Raw genomic sequence first — 23,941 nt, forward strand, 5'->3', positions numbered from 1 at the left:
ATACACAAATCACTAAAAGTAGCGAACAGATTAATAAGGCCATAATAAGGCCAATCCCCCATTTCTAGAGGGATAGAATTGAAAAGCAAAGAAGTTTTGTTAAACTTGTACAGAACCTTGGTTAGACCACACCTGGAGTATTGTGAACAGTTCTGGTCTCCATATTAGGCACTGGAGAGGATGCAAAAAAAGTTTCACAAGGATGATACCAGAACTGAGAAGATATACTTATCAGAAAAGGCTGAACAGAAAAAAGAAGGCTGAGGGGTGATCTGATAGAGGTCTTTAATGAAGGGGTTCGATGGGGTATACCTGGAGAAAATGTTTTCACTTGTGGGGGAGTCCAAAACTAGAGGTCATAAATATAAATTGGTCATTAATAAATCCAATAGGGAATTCAGGAGAAACTTCTTTACCCAAAGAGTGATAAGAATGTGGAACTCACTACCACAAGGAGTAGATGAGGCAACTAGCATTGATGCATTTAAGGGGAAGCTGGATAAGCACATGGAGAAAGGAATAGAAGGAATAGAATTTATTCTGATTGGGTTAGATGAAGTAGGGAAGGAGGAGGCTCATGTGGAGCATTAACACTGGCATAGACCAGTTGGGCTGAATGGCCTGTTTCTGTGCCGTAGTTTCGATGCAACTCGATATAACTCAACGTAACACTCACACACTCTGCCTTTTGTCTCACCATTTTACCAACAAACACACAAAAAGGTTAAAGTTCACATGCGTACGTCTTGTGAATATGAGTCTTGAGATCACAGATCCGACGATGGTGTCTATTACTCATTTTTTTATTTACTAATCAGAAATGCAATTAGCCATATCTGAATTCTCAATTAGCCACATGAGTAATGTATTGGACAACTCTGATTTAGTATCATCCACGTATTTGAGCAGCTTGCACAGAGTTTATGAATCCAAGTTGTTGACGTAAATACGAAGCAGTAGGGATCTCAACACCGATCCCTGGGGCACTCCACTCTGTACACCCCTCTACCCCAATGTCACTGCTCAAACTACTACCTTGTCTGGGATTCTTCCATCACTGCTCCCAATTGAAATGACTTAAAAAAGGTTAATACCTGCCAACTGTTTCCTCTCCTTCACAGAGAGAAGATTTCTACTAGTTCCTGTATTCCCCGTAGAATCTCTTCATTCTCTTCTGTCTATTGATCTGAAAAACATAGGAACATTAGGAACACCCAGTAGGCCATTCAGCCCTTTGAACCTGTTCCGCCATTCGATTAGATCTTGGCTGATCCGTACCTCAACTCCATTTACCGACCTTCGCTCCCTTGATACTCTTACCTAATAAGATTTAAGTAATCCAGGCAAGGATAGAGGAATACTCCAAGAATGACGTAGTGAACAGATGACAGCAAACCACGGCAGAGTCTGTCCCCAGTGTTAAAATCCTCTGGCAGTATCTTTCTTCCTTCTCTTTAGCCCGGGATGGTTTCAGATTCTTCCCTGAATTCAACAGCGGGCGAGACAAATATCCACCACCCCTCTAGTAGCTGTGTGTGTGGGAGCAGCAAGATCCCAGCTTGGATGCCCAGGCTGTGCTGAGTCAGCTGATCTGAGCTGAGATGGCGGTAGGCTCATTACACTTGGCCTCAGCACCCTTGGGCTAAGAAGGGGAGGGTGGAACAAATCAGCCAGGGCTCCTTCTCCTGATCGGTGTCCGGGTGGTGGCTGCTGGAAGGTGTGGGGTGTGAGGTCACTGGGTGAGGACAGAGTCAGATTAGGCTGCGATGGCCTCCATGGTTGAATAGCCTACCAGCCTTCACTTGTTAGGTTCACATAGCAACTTGGACAGAGTTGCCAGTGTCTGTGGAACTGTATCTCAGTGACAGTGCTACATCAGGGGGAAGCTTTGTTTTTTTAAAAAGTCATTGCAACTTATGTCTGACCACAGAATGGCTCGAAGAAGCCAGTGCACCATTTGGATACGACATCTCCACTTGATTCGTTTCTGTTTCACGAAACCTTAGCCTTCAATTTATTGAAATATTCAACAGATCTCTGGCGAAGTTGCTCACTGTGAGTATAATGCCAAGTAATATTACCAAAAACATTGACTTATCAGCATCAGGGGCAGCCCCGAGAGTACGGGGAAGGGGCCCTGGGGACTACCAGTATGGGAGTGGGGTCTAGGATGTAGCACTATTTTCAGGAGACCCAGGGTCTGAGATCAGAGAACACTGGGAATACGGTTTGTGTGCGCTGAGAAAGGGTCCCAGGAATCTGAGAGTGGGGAGGAAGTCTGGGGAATGGAGTCCTGAAGTCCAGCAAGAGTAAGGAGGGGGAGCATTGTGGGGGGAGGGAGAAAGAGCCTGGCAGTTTTGGGGGTTGCTGGGGTTTGCAGTTTTTTTAAGAAAATTGGATACCATAAATTTATTAGTGAGAAAAATTATGGATGCATTTTTTTTTGATAAAACAATCATATTTAATCCTCCAATTTTAGCCTCCAAAAATGAAAAGGGGCTACACTCAGCCTACCTATGTTTGTCCTCCACTACACTCCTGGCCCTAGAAATAGATGCAATTGGAAGCACGATCACATGGTTTGATATAGTTAGCAATAAGTATGGCTGCCTCCTTTTAAATATTAAGTTATAGTCCAACAATTTTATTTGAAATTCACAAGCTTTCGGAGGCTTCCTCCTTCCTCTTTCCTCATTTTTTTTCCCACAACATTCACCTGAGGAAGGAGGAAGCCTCCGAAAGCTTGTGAATTTCAAATAAAATTGTTGGACTATAACTTGGTGTTGTAAAATTGTTTACAATTGTCAACCCCAGTCCATCACCGGCATCTCCACAACCTTTTAAATAGTCATCAGTAAGTTGCTCTGGCAGAAGAGGGCCAAATGGATGGGTAAATGAATTAGTCAGGGTATGAAGTTATTGTCTTGATCTAGACACCAGTGCTTGAGGTTTTTGTAGCCTTTATCACATTTAGAAAATAAATCATGATTCATCCTGTTCTTGGAGGGTTTTAAATGGCAATGTTTAAATTACACTGAAATCAAAAGAGAGTTGAGTTTACATAAAGGATCTCACTTTACAATCAGAAGGTGGAAATAGCATTTGTGTTCCATTAAATCAATATTCTAAATAAACTGATTTGCAGATTTTTTTTTCATTCTTGGGATGTGGGCGTCACTGGCATGGCCAGCATTTATTGCCCACCCCTAGTTGCCCTTGAGAGGGTGGTGGTGAGCCGCCTTCTTGAACCGCTGTAGTCCATGTGGTGAAAGTACTCCCACAATGCTGTTAGGTCAGGAGTTCCAGGAGTTTGACCCAGCGATGATGAACGGTGATATTTGTCCAAGTCAGGATGGTGTGTGACTTGGAGGGGAGCTTGGAGTTAATGGTGGTCCTATGTATCTGCTGCCCTTGCCCTTCTAGATATGTTTGTGTCTGATGTCGTGATAACAGGGAGAAAGACCATCGCATTTTTAGCACAGCTCACTATAGAAATTTGGAAGGCTTGTGGAGAATGTATGAGCCGCTTAGATATTACAGAGGCTGTTTCACCTGGAAGGAGTGTTTGGGACCCTGGACGGTCGGAAGGGAGGAGGTGAATGGGCAGGTGTTGCATCTCCTCGCACGGGAAGATGCCGTGGTGAAACAGGATTTACATGTGCTTCTTTCAATTTACTATATTGTATTCGCTGCTCACAATGCGGTCTCCTCTACACTGGGGAGACCAAACGCAGATTGAATGATCGCTTTGCTGAACACCTCCGCTCTGTCCGCAAGAGTGACCCTGAGCCTCCGGTCGCTTGCTATTTTAATTCCCCTTCCCACTCCCACTCTGACCTCTCTGTCCTCGGCCTCTTACACTGTTCCAATGAAGCTCAACGGAAGCTCGAGGAACAGCACCTCATCTTTTGATTAGGCATTTTACAACCTTCCGGAATCAACACTGATTTCACTAATTTCAGACCATAACCGCTGCTCCCATTTTTTCGGACAGCAGGTGTTGGAAATGGTTCTACTGTTGCCATTTCCAGCTCCTCTAGACCCATCTTTTGTTTCTTTACTTGTCCCATTACCACCCTCCTTGCCTTGCACCATCATCCCTTTTGTCATTTAATCACTCCTGCCCTCTACCCTTTCACAGACCTTCCCTTTTGTTCTTTCCTCCCCCCTCCCCCTTTCCCAGGCTCTGTACTTGCTCAAAAACTTTAACACTTTCAACATCTTCCAGTTCTGACAAAAAGTCTTCAACCTGAAACATTAACTCTGTTTCTTTCTCCACAGATGCTGCCTGATTTGCTGAGCTTCTCCAGCATTTTCTATTTTTATTTCAGATTTCCAGCATCCGCAATAATTTGCTTTTGATCACTTTGGTAAATCCAGCTCCTTTCCTTCAGCTCATTTTTCCTGATATGCCCACTGTAAACCTTCATCCCTCCCTCTAATCTCACGGCCCAGGCCTCTCTCGGCACAAGATGTTTAATTATAAACATACTTTAAAGATGTATGCTGTAAATTTGGGCTTAACTGAAATAAGCAAACGTCTTATCCCTAGCAGTTTCCAAGAGCAGGTTCTACTTTTTAAATTAAAAAAAATAATTTTCAATTTAAAATAAAGATATCTATATATACAATACTGCAGCACTGTAACAACTGCATACTGGACTAGGAAACCTGCCCCCTTCACCTCCCTCCCTCGCTCCCTCTCCTACCCAATAGAAAATGCTAGCCACACTCACTTTACTTAAAGAACCGTAGAAAAGATACAGCACAGAAGGGGGCCATTCGACCCATCGTGTCCGTGCCGGCTCGAAGAACAACCAGGTGCCCATTCTAATCCCACCTTCCAGCACCCGGTCCGTAGCCCTGCAGCTTACATCACTTTAGGTGCAGGTACAGGTACGTTTTAAAAAGAGTTGAGGGTCCCTGCCTCTACCACCAATTCGGGCAGCGAATTCCATACACCCACCACCCTCTGGGTAAAAAAGTTTTTCCTCATGTCCCCTCTAATCCTTCCGCCAATCAGCTTAAATCTATGTCCTCTAGTTCTTGACCTCTCCGCTAGGGGAAACAGGTACTTCCTGTCTACTCTATCTGGGCCTCTCATAATTATGTCACACCAAAGTCTGGAAGGAGGGAAGAGGGGAAGAGGAATGAAAGTGAAGGAAGAAAAGAACGAAACACCAGGCATCCATTGAATGATTTTTGAAGTGCAGTCACAGTTGTTAAAGGGGCAACTTTAGAAAACTATATCTAATGAGTCTGAAAAATATTCTCCATAGCCAAAAAAACAATATCTTTATTTTGAGGGGAGAGAGGAGGTGAAGGGAATTATTTTTTGTAGCAGGGGTTCAAGTTCTTGACTTCAATTATTTAGCTCTACGACTTGCTTCTGTCAAGAATGAAACATGAATTTCAGCCTGCCTGTCAGAATAGCTAGTTAAGGTGATACACTGACTTCAATTGTTTTCCTTGAAGATTGAAAGGGTTAAGTGATCCAGTCATTTAAAGTGTTGAGAGCCATTGACAACATAGATCAGAAACATCAAATGGGTCTTAGTGGGCCGCGTATAACATTTAAATCGAGTTCCCATTAATATGCAAATGACTCAAGTTGCTGTGATCTTGGTGTTCTGATTTAGGATTTATCCACTATTGAGGCGACAATGCTAAAATCAGCCTTTTCCAAACCTGCAGGCACACAGAATTCGAACAGGACGAGCCAACAAATAAAAAAATATATAAACACAGATGAGACTGAGTTGCCTGGGCCCTGGGGGAGTGTGTGACCCTTGACCTGTACCACTGATGTAGATGCAAACAGGCTATCTGAGTTGGTCTAGGAACATAGAATTAAACACAAGTTTAAAAAAATTAACAAGCCCCAGGCCAGATAGGAGATTAGAAATTTGTTTTAATTTACTTTTTTTCCAAGCCACAAAAAAGGTAGATGCTCTTTATATTGCAGGGCAACTTCAAATGAACAGGAATAAACTGAATATTTTTCAAGCACGATTAAGGTGCGAGACCATTAAAAAATGATTTATTGGAAATGACCAGGACACAGTTAATGTGAAATTGTTTTCCAACTCAGCAAAGTCTCTTTGTGGAACTATAATCCAAATTTAATCAGAATTGTACCAAAGTAATCTAAGAGGACTATTGCCTTTTGTACAGTGGTAATGGGATTTCCTCCTCACCAGAAATCAATTTCCCCTTCTTCTAAAGGTTTATTCTGCTTCATTAAAATGTTACAGTGGCCGACTAAAAACTCATTTGTACCCAGTGCTTTTAAAATAGCCTCTTGGGTTCATTTTATGTCATTAATCTCACTAAGGGTCTCAATAACAAAGTGATGATCAATGGGATTTTCAATTTCTTGAGCAGCCAGCCCCCTTACTGGGTGAAACAGTTGCTGATAATTATCAATCTGGCATTAAGTTAATGCGGATCTATCTGTAAGGCACCCCTGTGGATTTTAACATTAGTGACTAAAGATGCTGCTTACATTTGTCTCAGACGCCTTTAGATGGTTATCCGAGCCTTAATCTTTTGTTCCTACAATCTCTAATTCTGTCTTAAGAATTCTGCTTAAGCATTAACCACATGGTTCAATTGGTATTTACACCGAGTCAATTTTTTTTTAAAGATTGCCTTCTAGTCCCTTGGTTTTCATCTTTATTCTCTGAACAGTGCATTTTCCACAGTGTTCAAAGGAAATGATCCAACTGTGCATGCTTAGAATTTACAGCACAGAAACAGGACATTTGGCCTCACAGGTCCATGCCGGTGTTTATGCTCCACGTGTTCCTCCTTCCACTCTTTTTCATCTAACCCTATCAGTATATCCTTCTATTCCTTTCTCCCTCATGTACTTATTGAACTTCCCTTTAAATGCATCTATGCTAATTGACTCAGCTACTCCATGATGTAGCAAGTTCCATATTCTCACCACTCTCTGGGTAAAGAAGTTTCTCCTGAATTCCTTATTGGATTTATTAGGGACTATCTTACATTTATGACCCCTAGTGTTGGACTCCCCATGGTCATGGTGTCCATCTATAATGAAAAGTCTTGTGTAGAGTGCATGTCCATAGTGTGCGGAAATGTATGTCACACTTGCTCAAATAACTACATTTGATTCTTCTGAAATATGTACAGATAGGAAAATCAATCACAAACCAATAGAAAGGCAGAAATCACGAACTACCAACCCACACAAAATTAACCAACCAATTTTTTTCTCCAAAGTTATCAACAAAAGAAAAACTGCTGCAAAAACAAATCGATCGATTTATTTCTTATTTCTTTCAGCCACCACAGTTTCCTCAGCCAACCGAATTATTTACATACACGTTAAAAAAACACAATTTGTAACACTCAAAAATTTCTATAATTTGGGGAAAAAAATATTTAAACTTACTCCAATAATTGTCACGTTCTCTTGGAATTCCATCCAATAAGTTTTGCCTCCAGTCATCTACCCACTTAAAAGAAGCCCCAGGTCTGGGTTTTGCTCCTCTCCTGAAGCCTGCTTTCTTCTGCTGGACCTTCTATCTTGATATTTTCAGTGCTCCTTGCACCAGTCACCTCACTACCCTTGCTCAGTCTCGTGCTGTCACCTGCTCCATTCGACAGAAGGATAAGTAGCTGTCTATTCTCCTGGGCAGCCGCAGTCTATGTTTCAGGTGTGGTCACGGCCACTGTCTTGTGTTCTTGTTGCAGCTGAGGCCACAGTATATTCTCCCACTATCTGTGGTGCCACAGCTACAGCCATTGTCTGTAGCCCCAGCCCACCCACTGCTGGTATCTGTGCTCCCAGGTTAGCCATAGCCACTATCTATGCTCCCAAATTGCTCCAGTGAGTTCTGCCTCCACGCAAACTGCTCCCAAATCCCAGTGTTGCCAAACCTCGGGTGACCCTCCCAGGTATTAAAGATCTAATTTCCTCCAGTATTCTCAAACTCCAGACCTCCTCAGCAGTCTTCTCAGACTCCTACAGAGGAAAATTGGACTTTGGACACCCAAGGAGCACCTGATGCAATTTGTAGGCAGGCCTGTAAATGGGCACGCAGCATGCCCACCTGTTTCATGCAGGATCCTACACCATTGTATGACACGGATTGCAATTTTGAAGTACAAAGGAGCAAAGCTGGTAACCTCTCCACAAAAGAGTCAAGAGCAGGAGTGCTCCTCCTGACTCCACAAAAATCCGGCCGTTTCCCCTCCCCCCGGATGATTCCCTGCCCTCCCACAACTGGTGAACTGCAGCCGAGTGCCTGTTTTGGTGCCCACTGCTTGCTGGCTGTATTCAAATGAAGCCTGAACCTCCTTTGTGCCCTTGTTCCCCTGCCTCCCACATGCCAACCCCAAGCCCCATCACCCTATGGCTCCTATTGGTCTCTGCCCCCCACTGCCTTAGCCCTGGCCCTTCTCTCTCAAGGCTCTGGAGAAGATGCAAAGGACAGCAACTAGAACAATACTTCGCTTTAGGTTCTTTGAACAAATTACAAGAGTTAGGACTATTTACTTTGGAGAAATGCAAGCTTAGAGAGGATATGATTAAGTTTATGATGAAGGGATTATACTTAGTCAAATTGGATGGTTATTTGAGATAGATGGGGATGATAGGACAACAGGGCATGTATATAAAATCCTTAGGCAGAGTTAGGTTAGATGCCAGGAAGTATTTTTCCAGAGTCATCACTCTCTGATAACAGACCATCTGAACATGTGGTAGGTATGGATTTATTGCTGTTCTTTAAAAAGGAACTTGGCAAATGCCTAAAAGAGGACATTTGAGACTACAGACGGTAACTAGTTGGCAGCGATTATGAGACATTATGGGCTTCCAACATCTCCTGGAGCCTCCCTTGATTGCCTTAGGGAGTTGGAGAAGCAGAAGAACTTACATTTATATAGTGCCCTTCATGGCCTCAGGACGTCCCAAATGGCTTCAGAGCCAGTAACACGCTTTTGAAGTGAGAAATTTTTCAGTTTTCCTGAGTTGGCCATAGGTTTTATTTCTCTCTGGTTTTCTGCTTCTCTTAGGAGAATACAGGATTAGATGGTGGGGCATAGTGTACGTGATTACACTATGGTCTGGATTAGGCAGGTTTAATGCACCTGCTCATCTTTACTCATCCTTCTTTTCTGTATGTTCATCACATCCTGGAACAGCCTCTCTCTGCCTGTTTCCTGCACCCATTTCCAACCTGATACCATCTTGTAAGAGATAAGAATTGAGCTACAGGGGTAAAGGAGAATGTATGACACCCACACGGATTGGGAGAGATACAGAAAAGACTGACACAAACTGCGAAATGCGAGAAATAAATTGAGACAAATTGAGGCAAGACACCACAATGAGGAAGGTATAAGAGTCACTCACTGGGGGGGGGGGGGGGGGGGAAAGAGAGAAAATAAGGCTGAAAGACAAACAGGAAGATAGAGAATGCCACATAGAATTAGGGAGTGGAATAGACCATTTTGTTTTTATTTTTCTCCAAGAGCACAGGCCGAGGAGTTCGACTCTTACTAGTACATTGGGAGCTACATGGTATGATACCCCTGTAGTTTAAAACACCGTATCCTCACGTGAATAACACTATGGGAGATCTGCCAGCATTATTTAATAACAACTTGCATTTATTTTGTGTCTTTAACGTAGTGAAATCTAAAAAGCAAAATATTTTATTGGTCATGCAGTATATAATTTGGACAATTTTGTATTAACCAAAACTTTATTTCTGTACTTACAAGTACACTGTGAAACCATCACCTGAAAGAGGTTAGAGAGATAGGGAATGGCAAGGCCATGAAGGGATGTAAACATGAGGACGGGAATTTGACATTTGAGGCATTGGGTGACTAGGAACAGATATAGGTCAGTGAGTACAGGGGTGATGGGTGAGCAGGACAGGATACGGGCAGCAGAGTTCGAGATGAGCTGAAGTATGGAGAGTGGAGGACATTATAATTCAGATTATAAAAAACAACAATGCCTATTGTGTTAAGAACATAAGAAATAGGAGCAGGAGTAGGCCAATCGGCCCCTCGAGCCTGCTCCGCCATTTAATAAGATCATGGCTGATCTGATCCTAACCTCAAATCTAAATTCATGTCCAATTTCCTGCCCGCTCCCCGTAACCCCTAATTCCCTTTACTTCGAGGAAACTGTCTATTTCTGTTTCAAATTTATTTAATGATGTAGCTTTCACAGCTTCCTGGGGCAGCAAATTCCACAGATCTACCACCCTCTGAGTGAAAAAGTTTCCCCTCATCTCAGTTTTGAAGGAGCAGCCCCTTATTCTAAGATTATGCCCCCTAGTTCTAGTTTCACCCATCCTTGGGAACATCCTTACCGCATCCACCCGATCAAGCCCCTTCACAATCTTAGATGTTTCAATAAGATCGCCTCTCATTCTTCTGAACTCCAATGAATAGAGTCCCAATCTACTCAACCTCTCCTCATATGTCCGCCCCCCTCATCCCCGGAATTAACCGAGTGAACCTTCTTTGTACTGCCTCGAGAGCAAGTATGTCTTTTCTTAAGTATGGAGACCAAAACTGTATGCAGTATTCCAGGTGCGGTCTCACCAATACCTTATATAACTGCAGCAATACCTCCCTGTTTTTATATTCTATCCCCCTAGCAATAAATGCCAACATTGGCCTTCTTGATCACCTGCTGCACCTGCATACTAACTTTTTGATTTTCTTGCACTAGGACCCCCAGATCCCTTTGTACTGCAGTACTTTCCAGTCTCTTGCCATCAAGATAATAACTTGCTCTCTGATTTTTCCTGCCAAATGTTGTACAACCTCTCCTGTGGAGTAGTGACACATTTGCTCTGTACTGTACAAACTATGTATCTCTTCAACAAGTCACTACAAAGTAATATAGAATGACTACTTCATCCAGTAGAAAGCTTAGCAGTGGAGTTAATTAGTCTGGCCGTAAAATACAACCGAGTTTTCATACATTTTCAATCTGAATAAGGTAGCAATAATTTTCATAGAAACCCAGTTATCAAGCAACTGAAATGTATTTTATTGTTGAATACAATAACCAGAGTTTCCATAATAATGCATATTTAAATGTTCCAACTCTAGCCCATGAGGCTTAAACATCATATTACAGAAATGCCTTGCTACATACACAAGGGTACAATTCAATGTGCGTTTTTCTTTTAATAATAATTTTTGTTCTGTAGTTTACAGTGTCAAACAAAATACAGCAGCAACAAATATCTTTGAACATACTTCTCTTTCGTAGAAGGGACTATGTTGTATGGAAATTGATCTGGAGTACCTCAGACATGTGTTTAGAAATAATAAATCCACTTCTGTTGAAATGTCAATACCATTTGGTGCGTCGCAGTGGAGGGATGTGTACAGGTTAGACCGTTCCAATGCTGTAATTAATGAGTTAATATCCGTTGCATAAAATGCATTCCCAAAAAACATCCTGTGCGTTTCAAGACAGACAAGAGTGCAGACACGTCAGTGATGCTTTAAACAGTAAAGCATGTGATAGTTTGTTGGGAGCCTGGTTATGGTCTCGGTTATATATAAACACAGATCAATTCAGACTTAGTGCTCTGTCATGCAGCTGTGCTGCAGGATCGACCAGCTAAACCAATCAGTGCTCTATGAGATTTGGAGAGCAACTCATTACGCACGCAAACTTTAAATAGTTCATAGGTAATAATTTAAAAATCTACCCATGTCTGCATTACATTTCATCCCTGCCTGCTTCTATATATTTAGAGATGCAACACTAAAAAAAAATGTCCATGCTAACAAGTCAACATTAAATTTTGTGCAGTATTGTAACTTGGGTAATAGAGTCCCTTCACAAAGAGAAACAAAGGGAAGAACACAATTTAAGGGGCTACCACAATTGTGAACACCATAGGAATTCATTTCTTTAATGTACGCCTCAAATTGGCAGCTGGAAATTGACATCCACACGTGCCTCCTTTGCCAATGACACGATTTCTGAAAGCTTTACAACCTGCAGGCAAAGAAAACCGTTGAGAGGGCACCGAATAAGCAATTCCAGGTTGAGCAAAGTCAAGAGAGAAAAACTAGAGTGGCAAAATTAACTTGAATTTAAAAAACAATTCTCGTAGGAACAAAGGACTGGCATTAGTCAGTTGGTATTCAAACAATTAACCCGTGGAGTGCCACATCGTAGTTTATTCAACTGTAGGAAGCTCCTTCTTGCTTGACAAATAAAACGCATTAGGCATTGGCTGGGTCACCACGTCAATCATTACTATTCTGGCTTTTGATTGGCTTTTTAAAAAACAGTATCTCGGGAGTCCATTCAAAACCCAAATTTTGGAAAATTGTTCACATCCCCAAAATGGTGGATGAGAGCGGGTGTTTAATGTTTGCTATTTAAAGGAAAGATAAAAGGAACAAAAGTAGATTGGGTGAAAGGGGAAAAGAAGTAAAACTAAGTTAAAAGAGAAACAGAATGGAGAGAATGGGAAAGGAGCAGCAATGGTGGAAAGGGAGGGGGTGGGGAGGGAAAGAGATGAGGCACATCAAGGCCAGCATAATGAAAATATTCTAAATGTTTTATTGAAATGTGTTTTAGGTGTTTAAATGTAGTTAATATTACAGAAATAAAGCTACTCCCTACATTTGAGAATCTCGATTACTGTACTTAATGATAATGTTGATTTCAGTGTAACACGGTGCAAGCTGAAAACGTACAAAATCAGCCAGCCCAGGAAGACTGTTATTTCTCTACATAACAGTTCGCTTGGTGCCAAGTCAGTCAAAACAATCTGCTCGATAGCACATTTCCCAAAACCGCTAAATTCCACTGATTACTGAGCTCGGGACTGGAGGGTGGTTTGTTTCAGTTTCTCAAGCGACTTGTCGCTTACCATTTTAGCAGCTTCATCCAAATCATCACAACCCAGGATCTTGAGGCTGCTGGAAGCAATCAGTGCTTTGGCATCATCAACTTGAGTGCCTGTAGATGAAAGATAATAGACACTGAGCATTCGGTGCACACAGCACACAGTACCTCGAATAAAGAAAGAAAGAATTGCAGCTATATAGCACCTTTCACAACCTCAGGACATCCCAAAACACTTTACAGCCAATGAAGCACTTTTGAAGCGTTGTTATCATTGTAATGTAGGAAATGTGGCAGCCCATTTGTGCACAGGACAGTCCCACAAACAGCAATGTGATAATGGCCAAATAATCTGTTGTTCATGATGTTGGTTGAGGGATAAATATTGGCCAGGGGAGAACTCCCCTGCTCTTCTTTGAAATAGTGCCACGGAATTTTTTATGTCCATCTGAGAGGGCAGAAGGGGCCTCGGTTTAATGTTTCATCTGAAAGACAGCAGCTCCGACAGTGCAGCGCTCCCTCAGTACAGCACTGGGAGTGTCAGTCTAGATTATCTGCTCAAGTCTCTGGAGTGGGACTGGAACCCACAACCTTCTGACTCGGAGGCGAGGTCTAAAGGCACTGATAGGTAAGGATTTTCAGAAGAGAGAAAAAGGCCAGCTGAATTTTAAAAATGGTAAAAACCTACAAGTTCTGCAGTGCTGCTTCGGTGAAATATTTTTCAATCACCTCATTGCTTTTTGTGAAGAAAAAAAAACTTGTGCTGAATGTCACAGAAGTAATTTTTGAAAATTAAATGTACCTGCAGAGTACTTTCCCAGCAGAACATTAAAATGTATTTTTGCAAAGTGCATTTGAAAAGAATGTATAAGCAGTTGTATAGCCAGCTGTCACACTGCAAGCTTTGTAACATCCCGTCACCTTCAATCACGTCATGCTACATAATGTGCGGCTGCCTGTTCCTCCTGATTCTGGTAATCTCATTGAAGAAAAATAAACTTTCACCTTTATCGTGACCACAGGGGTTTTTTTGTGTGGAAATTGCAGAGAATGGATTCATCTTTGAAAATCTATTTTAAAGGCAGTCTGATGCACAGTATTATTTTTCAGAGCAGGGAACAGGTTAGAACTTCCCCTCCCTGCTAATGCTGGCATTTAGGGTTCCACCAGACAGCAAGTCACCAATCTCAGACAAGTCATTAGCCCCAACACCCAAAGTGAAGGGTGCGAGATGATGGGGGGGAATGAATGATTAAAGTGTAAAAGTGTTGGGAAGAGCATTTACATCATGAAATTCTAATAGCGGCCATTAACTGATGCACCAAGGAAGAGGCCAACCTGTGGAAATAAAGCAGAAAGCAATTGGACAAAAGTAAATGCCTCTCTGTAGTTGAATGAGTGGAAACCACAATGCTCACCTTGCAATCTCACAACTATAGGAATCTTCAAATTCAAGTCCTTCACAGCCAGAATAATACCTTGAGCAATTACATCACAGCGCATTATGCCACCAAATATATTTACCATGACAGCAAGTACCTAGAGAAAGAAGGGACCTTTTTAAAGTAATAATGAAACCATCTGGGTAAAGTGACAAATCAATCTACATTTTAGTCAGATTGCTGTATCAAAAGTACTTACTTCTCTACTCATCAATAATAATTGTATAAATTATGCATTGGCAATGTATATAAGGAGTAATAGTACTAATTTGCACTCCCTGTACTAAGTTCTGCTAGCCGGAATAGCATATCAGGAATGTTGGCATATGCTCCCTAGGAGGGTGAAATTATTGGGAGGCAAAATTGGAAAATGACTCCTATAAAATCAGTCTAAAATAGAAGTCAATAGTAAGGAGGATCTGATTGGGGTCACCTAATATTCAACTAAAATGTACTAAATTTCAAGTTACAACTGTTATATTATTCACTGCATTCAGTACACATATTAAATACGTCACGTTGTTTTCTGTGATCTTTAACATAAGTCATACAGAATTTATTTAATAGGTAATAAAGAGAAATTGTTGGAAACATTCAGGTCAGCATCGACCTAAAACATTAACTCTGTTTCTCTCTCCACAGATGCTGTCTAACCTGCTGAGTCTTTTCTAGCATTTTCTGTTTAATTTCAGATTTCCAGCATCCACAGTATTTTGCTTTTGTTTCATTTAATAGGTACCCTGAGTTACTCTTGTAACTCTTAGAATGCACACACTAGGGTAGATTTTCAACTACAAACTGATTTTCATTTCTATTGAAATTAATGGAAATAAAAACTGGTTTCTGTAACGAGCGGCCAATCCACAACGCATGGTGTACGCCCAGGGGAAAATGAAAATTATCCCCAGTGTGTTATCGTCAAACCTGCCTCTGGCCATAGAGAGAAGACCCACAGTTCTGTGCTCTGGAGGAAAGCAGGTCAGCCTGTGTCGTTCAAATCCTGTGTCGTTCAAATCCTAGGGCAGTCCTTCATAGTTTTGCAAACAAACAGATTTAACCTCTTCAAGCAAACATAACATATGTAAAAAAAAAATAGAATTGTGAAGGGGAAAGATTAGAAACAGCTCTCTGTTGTTGAAAAAAGTAAGCAGAACTGGACAAGTGGTTATTTTACTGTGTGGGTCGTCATTGCCTAGGTTTCTTAGAAAACGTGTACTAATCAAATAAAGTTTACATCATGTATGTATGTACCTTCAAATCAAACTAACTGTGAGCAGCACGAGCTTGATTTTTTTTTATTCGTTCATGGGATGTGGGCGTCGCTGGTGAGGCCAGCATTTATTGCCCATCCCTAATTGCCCTTGAGAAGGTGGTGGTGAGCCGCCTTCTTGAACTGCTGCAGTCCGTGTGGTGAAGGTTCTCCCACAGTGCTGTTAGGAAGGGAGTTCCAGGATTTTGACCCAGTGACAATGAAGGAACAGCGATATATTTCCAAGTCGGGATGGTGTGTAACTTGCAGGGGAACATACAGGTGGTGTTGTTCCCATGTGACTGCTGCCCTTGTCCTTCTAGGTGGTAGAGGTCGCGGGTTTGGGAGGTGCTGTCAAAGAATGCTTGGTGAGTTGCTGCAGTGTATCCTGTGGATGGTGCACACTGCAGCCACTGTGCGCCGGTGGTGAAGGGAGTGAATGTTTAGGGTGGTGAATGGGGTGCCAATCAAGAGGTCTGCTTTGTCCTGGATGGGGTCGAGCTTCTTGAGTATTGTTAGAGCTTCACCCATCCAGGCAAGTGGAATGTATACAATCACACTCCTGACTTGTGCCTTGTAGATGGTGGAAAGGCTTTGGGGAATCAGGAGGTGAGTCACTCGCCGCAGAATACCCAGCCTCCAACCTGCTCTTGTAGCCACAGTATTTATGTGGCTGGTCCAGTTAAGTTTCTGGTCAATGGTGACCCCCAGGATGTTGATGGTGGGGGATTCGGCGATGGTAATTGATTAAGTGATAGCCTGCTTACCTACTGATCAATTTCACTGAATTGGGATCAGAAATACTTCTAACTAGATTTGGTCCATTGATCAAGTGTAGATGCATCTCCCCTGTTACTGCTCATCCACACAATGCCATTTTGAAATGTAAAATATTAGGAAGTTTGATGTGCTAGACTTTTAAACAGATGCACAAGGGGAACCCAGTTCACTACCCTTACTGTTGGGAATTTCCATCTTCCTCAATGCTTGTCTAACACAGATTTCAGGTTTTAGAGCAAGAGGCATTGCATTGTCAGGTGAACAGGAACTGAAAAGTTAACTGCATCTTTCAATTACATTCCTAATTCCACCTAGCAGTCACTCAAGATAATTTAAAACAGATGGCTGTACACTGACTATCTTAAAAAAAAGTTGCTGCAAACATCTGGTCACCTCAGGAGTACCATTTCACTCCATATTTTGATTTGAAAAAGAAAAATCAATACAAGGAGAAAAAAGACTAGATAGCTTGTTCAATGCAAACAATAACTATGAAACAACAAATGCAATAACAGCTGAATGAAGTCTACCACTGATAAGATGAAGCTTTTACGCTAAAAAAAAATTGAATTATCCAATCATTTGAATTAATATAAATAATAGCAGTCAGAATTTAGTGCTTAAAAAACAGAATAATCAGATAATTTGTGTAGCACTGCACCAGGAATGGTTTCCCACTGGAGTCTCGCCTGACTAGCACATGGTTATTTGCCACACTCGGTCTGACTGACTCCAGTCGCAATGTACCAGCTCAGCATCAAACAGCCTCAGAAAAATCCCCAGCCCTGGCGCAAATATCAGTACCCATTCACGATATGAAAAACAGCCTCATCCCAAACTAAACAATTAGTGCAGAATTTCCATTTAAAATGGCTTAAGTTGTATGTAAAAACAGTTAAAAAAAAATTATACTCTTGGCAATTTTTCCCTGCTCACATCTCTGTGATTTGCAAACGTTCCTCCGACTTGTCATGTGATACAGATAGTCATTGTGTTCTGATTATTATGGTTCCACAGGAGCAGGGTGAAAACTAGAACTTCCATGATGTTTTATTTTCACACACAGAATTAGTCAAAGCGAGCTAAAGCTCCTAGAGCTGCAGGCGTAGGTGAAATTTCTAACCCCTGGGACTCGAGCACAGCTAGAGTCCCAGGCCCCAGAGTGAGGGCCAGGCCTTCAACAGGAGATTCTTGCAAGCATTTTGAACATTCAATGACCAATTTTAGGGGAATGATTTTTCCAGAATTGTGTATTTTTTTTAATGTGTTTGTTACGTTATAGCTTTTTTCTTTAAGCTATAAATACTGACCAGTGAAAAAGGAAAGTGGTGGCCAAATGCAGTTTGAAAAAGTTGTTTGAGCAACTTGATTGGTTTGTCTTGTGGGAATTGCTGGTTCCAGATAGTGATTTGCTTGTTGATTAGTAGTTTTCTCTACCTGTTTAGTAAGCATACTCCAAGGCGGCCTTCGAGACACACGACAACGCAAAATCGTCGAGCAGAAATTGATAGCCAAGTTCCGCACCCATGAGGACGGCCTCAACCGGGATCTTGGGTTCATGTCACACTACACGTAACCCCACCAGCGAACAAATGTTATCTGTTTTTAATATAACGGGTCATTGACTGTCTTCCTTCTCTCTTTTTTTGGGGGTTTGTATATTCGGTGGCCTTTTTAGGTGACACCTTTCTGTCTGCTCACTGTGATTGCCTTGGCAACGGGCAGTAATCACCAGGCATTGTTCTGTGATTTTCAAATACGAAGGATTCGAAAATTTCATTTCCACACCGTTCACCTGACGAAGGAGGAAGCCTCCGAAAGCTTGTGGAATTTAAAATAAATTTGTTGGACTATAACTTGGTGTTGTAAAATTGTTTACAATTGATTAGTGAGTGGAAGTGGTTTTTGATTATTTCAAATTTAGTCAATGGGATATTTCAGCCAATGGATCGACTTCATTAACTTAACAGATAGTCTCTAATTTAGCCAATCACTACTTTTTGCCTCATGGATGCAAGACATTTAAATATATATGTACATTAAACAAAACATTTGTTTAAGTCAATTGGTTTCAGGCTTCTACCAATATTGTTCTTAAAGGTGCAAGAAAGTATGAGAAATAGACTCTTTGCCCATTGCTTCCAATGTACTATGTATTCCACTGCAGAAGTGTCTCTCCTGTGTTTTTCTCACCATCCAGCATCTCAGTGGGAGGCTGGGAACTCAGCATATGGGTAGTCACTGGAGTGGAATCTGCATCTTCTCTCCCTTCCATCCTACACTCAGGGCATCAGCCCACCAGTGTCCTGGACCATCAGACCTTCATTTTCTCCTGTTTTTCCTTTAATCTTGAACTCAATGTCATCCTGGCTCAGTTAATAGCACTTTCATGTGAATCAGTAGGTCATGGGCTCATAAAATCATAGAAAGGTTACAGCCCGGAAGGAGGCCATTTGGCGCATCGAGTCAGTGCCGGCTCTACGCAAGTGCAATCCAGCTAGTCCCACTCCCCCGCCCTTTCCCCGTAGCCCTGCAAATTTTTTCCTTTCAAATACTTATCCTGTTCCCCTTTGAAAGCCGTGATTGAATCTGCCTCCACCACCCCCTCTAGCAGTGTATTCCAGATCTTAACCACTCGTTGTGTACAAAAGTTTTTCCTCATGTCACCTTTGGTTCTTTTGCCAATCACCTTAAATCTATGACCGCTAGTTCTTGATCCTTCCACCAATGGGAACAGTTTCTCTCTATCTACTCTGTCTAGACCCTTCGTGATTTTGAATACCTCTATCAAATCTCCACTCAATCTTCTCTGTTCCAAGGAGAGCAACCCCAGCTTCTCCAGTCTATCCACGTAACTGAAGTGTCTCATCCCTGGAATCATTCTAGTAAATCTCTTCTGCACCCTCTCTAAGGCCTTCACATCTTTCCTAAAGTGGTGCCCAGAGCTGGACACAATACTCCAGCTGTGGCCGAACCACTGTTTTATTAAGGTTCATCATGACTTCCTTACTTTTATTTCACTGGTTTAGGAGTGCACTCGAGGGGCCATGGTCACTAAAACTTTTTTGCGGCCTGTTCCTTACTCCTTGGAAGAAACTCAATTGCTGATACACAGCCGGTCCAAGGGACGGAAAAAAACCAGACGATAAATTCGCAACCACTGCACTAAAACCTTCGTTCACACGAGCATTTGAGGCCTTCAGTATCACACAAACCGGAGAACACGTTGCCTCGGGTACTGAGCATAAATTAACAGCAACATGTGGCTATAAATCAACCTCGCATTAAATTAGCTTTTAATTTTAAACATTAATTTTTTACAAATTTCATTTCCACTCAAAACTCTTCATCCAGGCGCCAGGAGTAAGCCTCTGCCCAGCTCATTCCAACCACACACCGCCGCAACCACCCACTCGAAGACTTAAGCATATAATCTAAAGTGACACTTCAGCGCAGTACGAAGGTATTGCAGCATTGTCAGAGATGCTGTGATTTGGATGAATCATTAAACTGAGGTTCCATCCGTTTGTGCTAACATTTTTCCCTCAACCAACACCACTAGAAATAGATTAATGGGTCACTCTTATCATTGCTGTCTCTGCGATCTAGTTGCGTGCGAATTGGCTTCTGCATTTGCCTACCCAACACTGGCTGCTCTTCAAAAAGTAATTTGTATGCAGCACTTTGATATGTTTCTCAGACTTGATAAGATGCTATTAAATACACATCTGTCTTTTAATTCTTCCTGCCCATTGCTAATTTCTTAGTGCTAGGAAATGACCGAGTGAAAACCTCTCAGGTTTTTAGTGCATTATTCCATTTGCTATTCTCTCCTTTTAAAAAAAAATCCTGCATTTTTCTCCTGCTGCTCCCTTTCCCTCTTTGGGAAATCCGGCTCCATTAGTCCCTCAGTCCTAAAGCACAGGAGTTTTTACGTTTGCATAATTATAATTGCTTGTTCAGCAGAGCCCTCTTATCTATTAAATTATAAACATATTTAGGATATGAAATGGTTTTTATAAAAACAAATGAAAAAAGATAAAGATTAGAACATCTTAATAGAAATAGGTCACAAACATTGCAAAGCAGGTGATGGAAGGATTAAAGGATTAGATTAGATTCATAGATATTTCAATACCATGAATGAAAATGGCAAGGCTCATCTAAACATCAAATGGTTCAATTGTAAATTTCATATTAAATTTTGGTTAGCTGTTGTTAACTGGGGTGCTTTAACCCAGAAACTCTTAGGACCTAAAACCAGAATTGATCAGAAACATCTGGAGTTCAACAAGCAGAAAATATTAAAACGGTACAATTAACAGGCTTTGCTGTATTTAGATTTTTGAGGAGGACTTCAAACAGTGATTTTTTTTTGCCGCAGAGAAAAGTGTATAGCTGCTGAACTTCATTGTCGGGAATGGTCACACCAAGAATTACAACTTTTTAAAGCAGCAATTTGCGGATTAGTGGCATTATTCACAGTAAGTCAGATGAAACAGTGTCTTATAATGACAGAAGCATTATACCATGTGATGTATAATCTATTATTATGCTGCTAAAGATGGATCTATGCTTAATATGGCCTTTCCCTTTTAAGGCTATAAAGTCTAATCGCTGTAAGTAAACACAGTCTGAGGTCAATCATTTCAGTTGCTGTTTGGTATGGGGAGTTTGCAGATTGGACAGTGCTTGTAAATTTCCTGACCCAGGTCAGAAAAAAAACCAGCATCAATATTTTGTCTTCTCTATGCACTTTTGAATATCTAAAGATTGAAAGTTTTGAGAGCATCTGTCAGGGATACAAAGATAAAAACAGATTTCCTGCTGGTGTATCTGTCCAGAATGTAATCTACTACTAATCAAAAGGCACATAACACAGCACCTCAATGGTTCAGGTCCATTTCGCTGTACTTCAGGACTACTACAAGATGCTTCCGTTTTCATTCCCAGCCTTTACAATGGGACAACCATTCAAGTCGCTTTTGTTTCTGTGGTGGGATGAGGTGGTAACCAACCACAAACTCTTTTCAAAATGAGGCCTTGGTATTTTTTGGATGCTTCCTAAATCATTGCAATCCTCTATTTTTCATGGAAGGGTCCTGTGGCCTCCATAAGGCAAGAATACATATAGGAGTGAATCGCAAAGCACTTTTTCACACAAAGGCTAGCCGAAATCGGGACACAAAGGCTAGCTGAAATCGGGACACAAAGGCTAGCCGAAATCGGGACACAAAGGCTAGCCGAAATCGGGACACAAAGGCTAGCTGAAATCGGGACACAAAGGCTAGCCGAAATCGGGACCACTCTCTCCCCCCTGTGGATGCCGGGGGTCAATTGAAATTTTCAAGACCTAGATCAATAGGTGTTTGTTAGGCAAGGTATCAAAGGAAGGTAAATGGAGTTGAAGTACAGATCACGAATGATCTGACTGAATGGAGGAACAGTCTTGAGGGGCTGAATGGCCTACTCCTGTTCCCAAATCGGGAATATGAAACTCAACAGCTCTGGGGGAAGTTGTCCAGATGAACATGTATTGGAAATTCATGGGCACATGGTACCAGGTTAACACGGGGTTAGTATCCAGGGCAATCAATTCATGTGCCCAAACTGAATAGAGCACTAAACTTAACCAAGATACAAATATGCCGCTTGGGATACTACACAGTCTCCTGCACAAATCCAAGGAGGAAGAAAAAACACAAAATTTGGACTTTATATGGGGAAATAACAAACTTGGTGCAATATTGTACATTGGCTTCTCTTATCTTCGCTCCATTCCGAAACTTTGCCGAGATCATTCCAAATCGAGAGCTACTCTTCCTAGAGGGGTCTCTTTCAGTTAGTAGACTTTATCAATGGATGACTAGGTTCATGAGCACATACATATAACTAAGTATATGGACGGTGTCTTTCCATGAAAGGATGCTGAATAGGAAGTGGATGGCACCACCCATGGGTATTGGGCGTCTCCCAATTACAGTAGCACACCTTAAGAAACTGGCCAGCCCAGTAATACTAATTCAACCTCAAGATTGTGCAAGGAGTCCTTTGTAGCCACGTTCACAGAAGCAAAGACTACCTGCAGGCATCTCCCATTATCCCTCTTGGTTGCAGGAGCACATGGCCCAACATGAAAACTAACAGGTTAGTAAACCCTCAAAAAAAGGTACAGCCAAGTTCGCATAACATTAAGTTGCCTTTTGTTATGACATAGAATTTACAGTACAGAAATAGGCCATGGGGCCCAACTGGTCTGTACCAGTGTTTATACTCCACACAAGCCTCCTCCCACCTTTCTCCATCTCAACCTATCAACATACCCTTCTATTTCTTTCACCCTCATATACTTGTCTAGCTTCCCCACTATTCACCTCAACCATGTGTTAGCGAGTTCCACATTCTCACCACTCTGACTAAAGTAGTTTCTCCTGAATTTCTTGTTGGATTTATTAGTGACTGTCTTATACTTACACTCCCTAGTTTTGGACTCGCCCACAATATCATCTCTATCAAACCCCTTCATAATGTTAAAAGACCTCTATTAGATCACCTTCTCATTCTTCTCTTTTCTAGAGAGAAGAGCCCCAAGCCTTCTATCCTGCTTTCCTGTCTCCCTCATGTACTTATCTATCTGCCCCTTAAATGAATCCATGCTATCTGCCTCAGCTACTCCATGCAGTAGCAAGTTCCACATTCTAACTACTCTCTGGGTAAAGAAGTTATACTAAAAGATTATCATTTACCCGACTGCATCAGCCACTTTCTTCCCTAACCTGGACTGCCACCCGTACGCTCACCCTTGCCCTAATCTCATATCACTCCATACTTTCTCCCTCATCTTCCCCCAGGCCTTCACCAAGCTCATTTCCTTCATGATCCGCATAATGTCAGACTGGAGGTCGGTCCCAGCTGTGCTCGGTATGTTTTATACACATTTGAGTTTGCGTATTATTATCGCTGCAAAATGTTATAATTCGTCTAATATGGTGGACATCCTCAGTCCAGATTAACAAAAGATCGGATAATGTTCTACCGTCCTTCAACCCTCCAAAGTTCTCATTGCGTGTGCACATTTTGACAACCACAGATTGACCTGACCGGATCTATCGCTCTGGATAAAATGTCATTCACAGACTGAATTAGCAAGAGAATATGATGTCACTCAGGCGACCGTCAGCAAAATCTACAAAGAACAACGGGATTCTGTCTTGAAGCAGGTCAGAAGCGGAGATTCAGAAATGATATCAAACATTCTGGGCCAGGAGCCATTCTTCAGAGGTGATTGGGGTATACAGACATGGAGCAACTTTCTTAAATAACTGATGAATAGGGAAGTTAGTGAGGAATTCCTGGTCATCAAAGCAAACTTTGAACAAACTTGCATCTAAATAGCACTTTTCGCGACCTCAGGACGTCCCAAAGCACTTCACAGCCAATGAAGTACTTTTTGAAGTGTAGTCGCAATTGTAATGTAGGAAATGTGGCAGCCAATTTGCACACAGCAAGATCCCACAAACAGCAATGAGATAAATGACCAGATATCTTTTTTGGTGGTGTTGGTTGAAGTTTAAATACTGGCCAGGACACCAG

The 23,941-nt window shown here is 41.7% G+C and overlaps 1 protein-coding gene across 2 annotated transcripts in view; it reads right to left on the minus strand.

The window, feature by feature from the left end:
- Positions 1–11,026: 11,026 nt before the first annotated feature.
- Positions 11,027–23,941, minus strand: part of LOC137327111 (succinate--CoA ligase [ADP-forming] subunit beta, mitochondrial-like) — an 84,678-nt gene continuing 71,763 nt past the window's right edge. For both annotated transcript variants that reach the window (XM_067992570.1, XM_067992569.1), the window contains 3 exons: positions 14,296–14,416; positions 12,903–12,991; positions 11,027–12,016 (listed from right to left, as the gene is read on the minus strand). In XM_067992570.1, coding sequence (XP_067848671.1) covers positions 11,942–12,016; positions 12,903–12,991; positions 14,296–14,416 — 285 coding nt within the window. In that variant the 3' untranslated portion in view covers positions 11,027–11,941. The remainder of the gene's footprint in view (positions 12,017–12,902; positions 12,992–14,295; positions 14,417–23,941) is intronic.

The sequence above is a fragment of the Heptranchias perlo genome, chromosome 11 (genome assembly GCF_035084215.1).
Source record: "Heptranchias perlo isolate sHepPer1 chromosome 11, sHepPer1.hap1, whole genome shotgun sequence".
In the NCBI taxonomy this organism is placed as follows: domain Eukaryota; kingdom Metazoa; phylum Chordata; class Chondrichthyes; order Hexanchiformes; family Hexanchidae; genus Heptranchias; species Heptranchias perlo.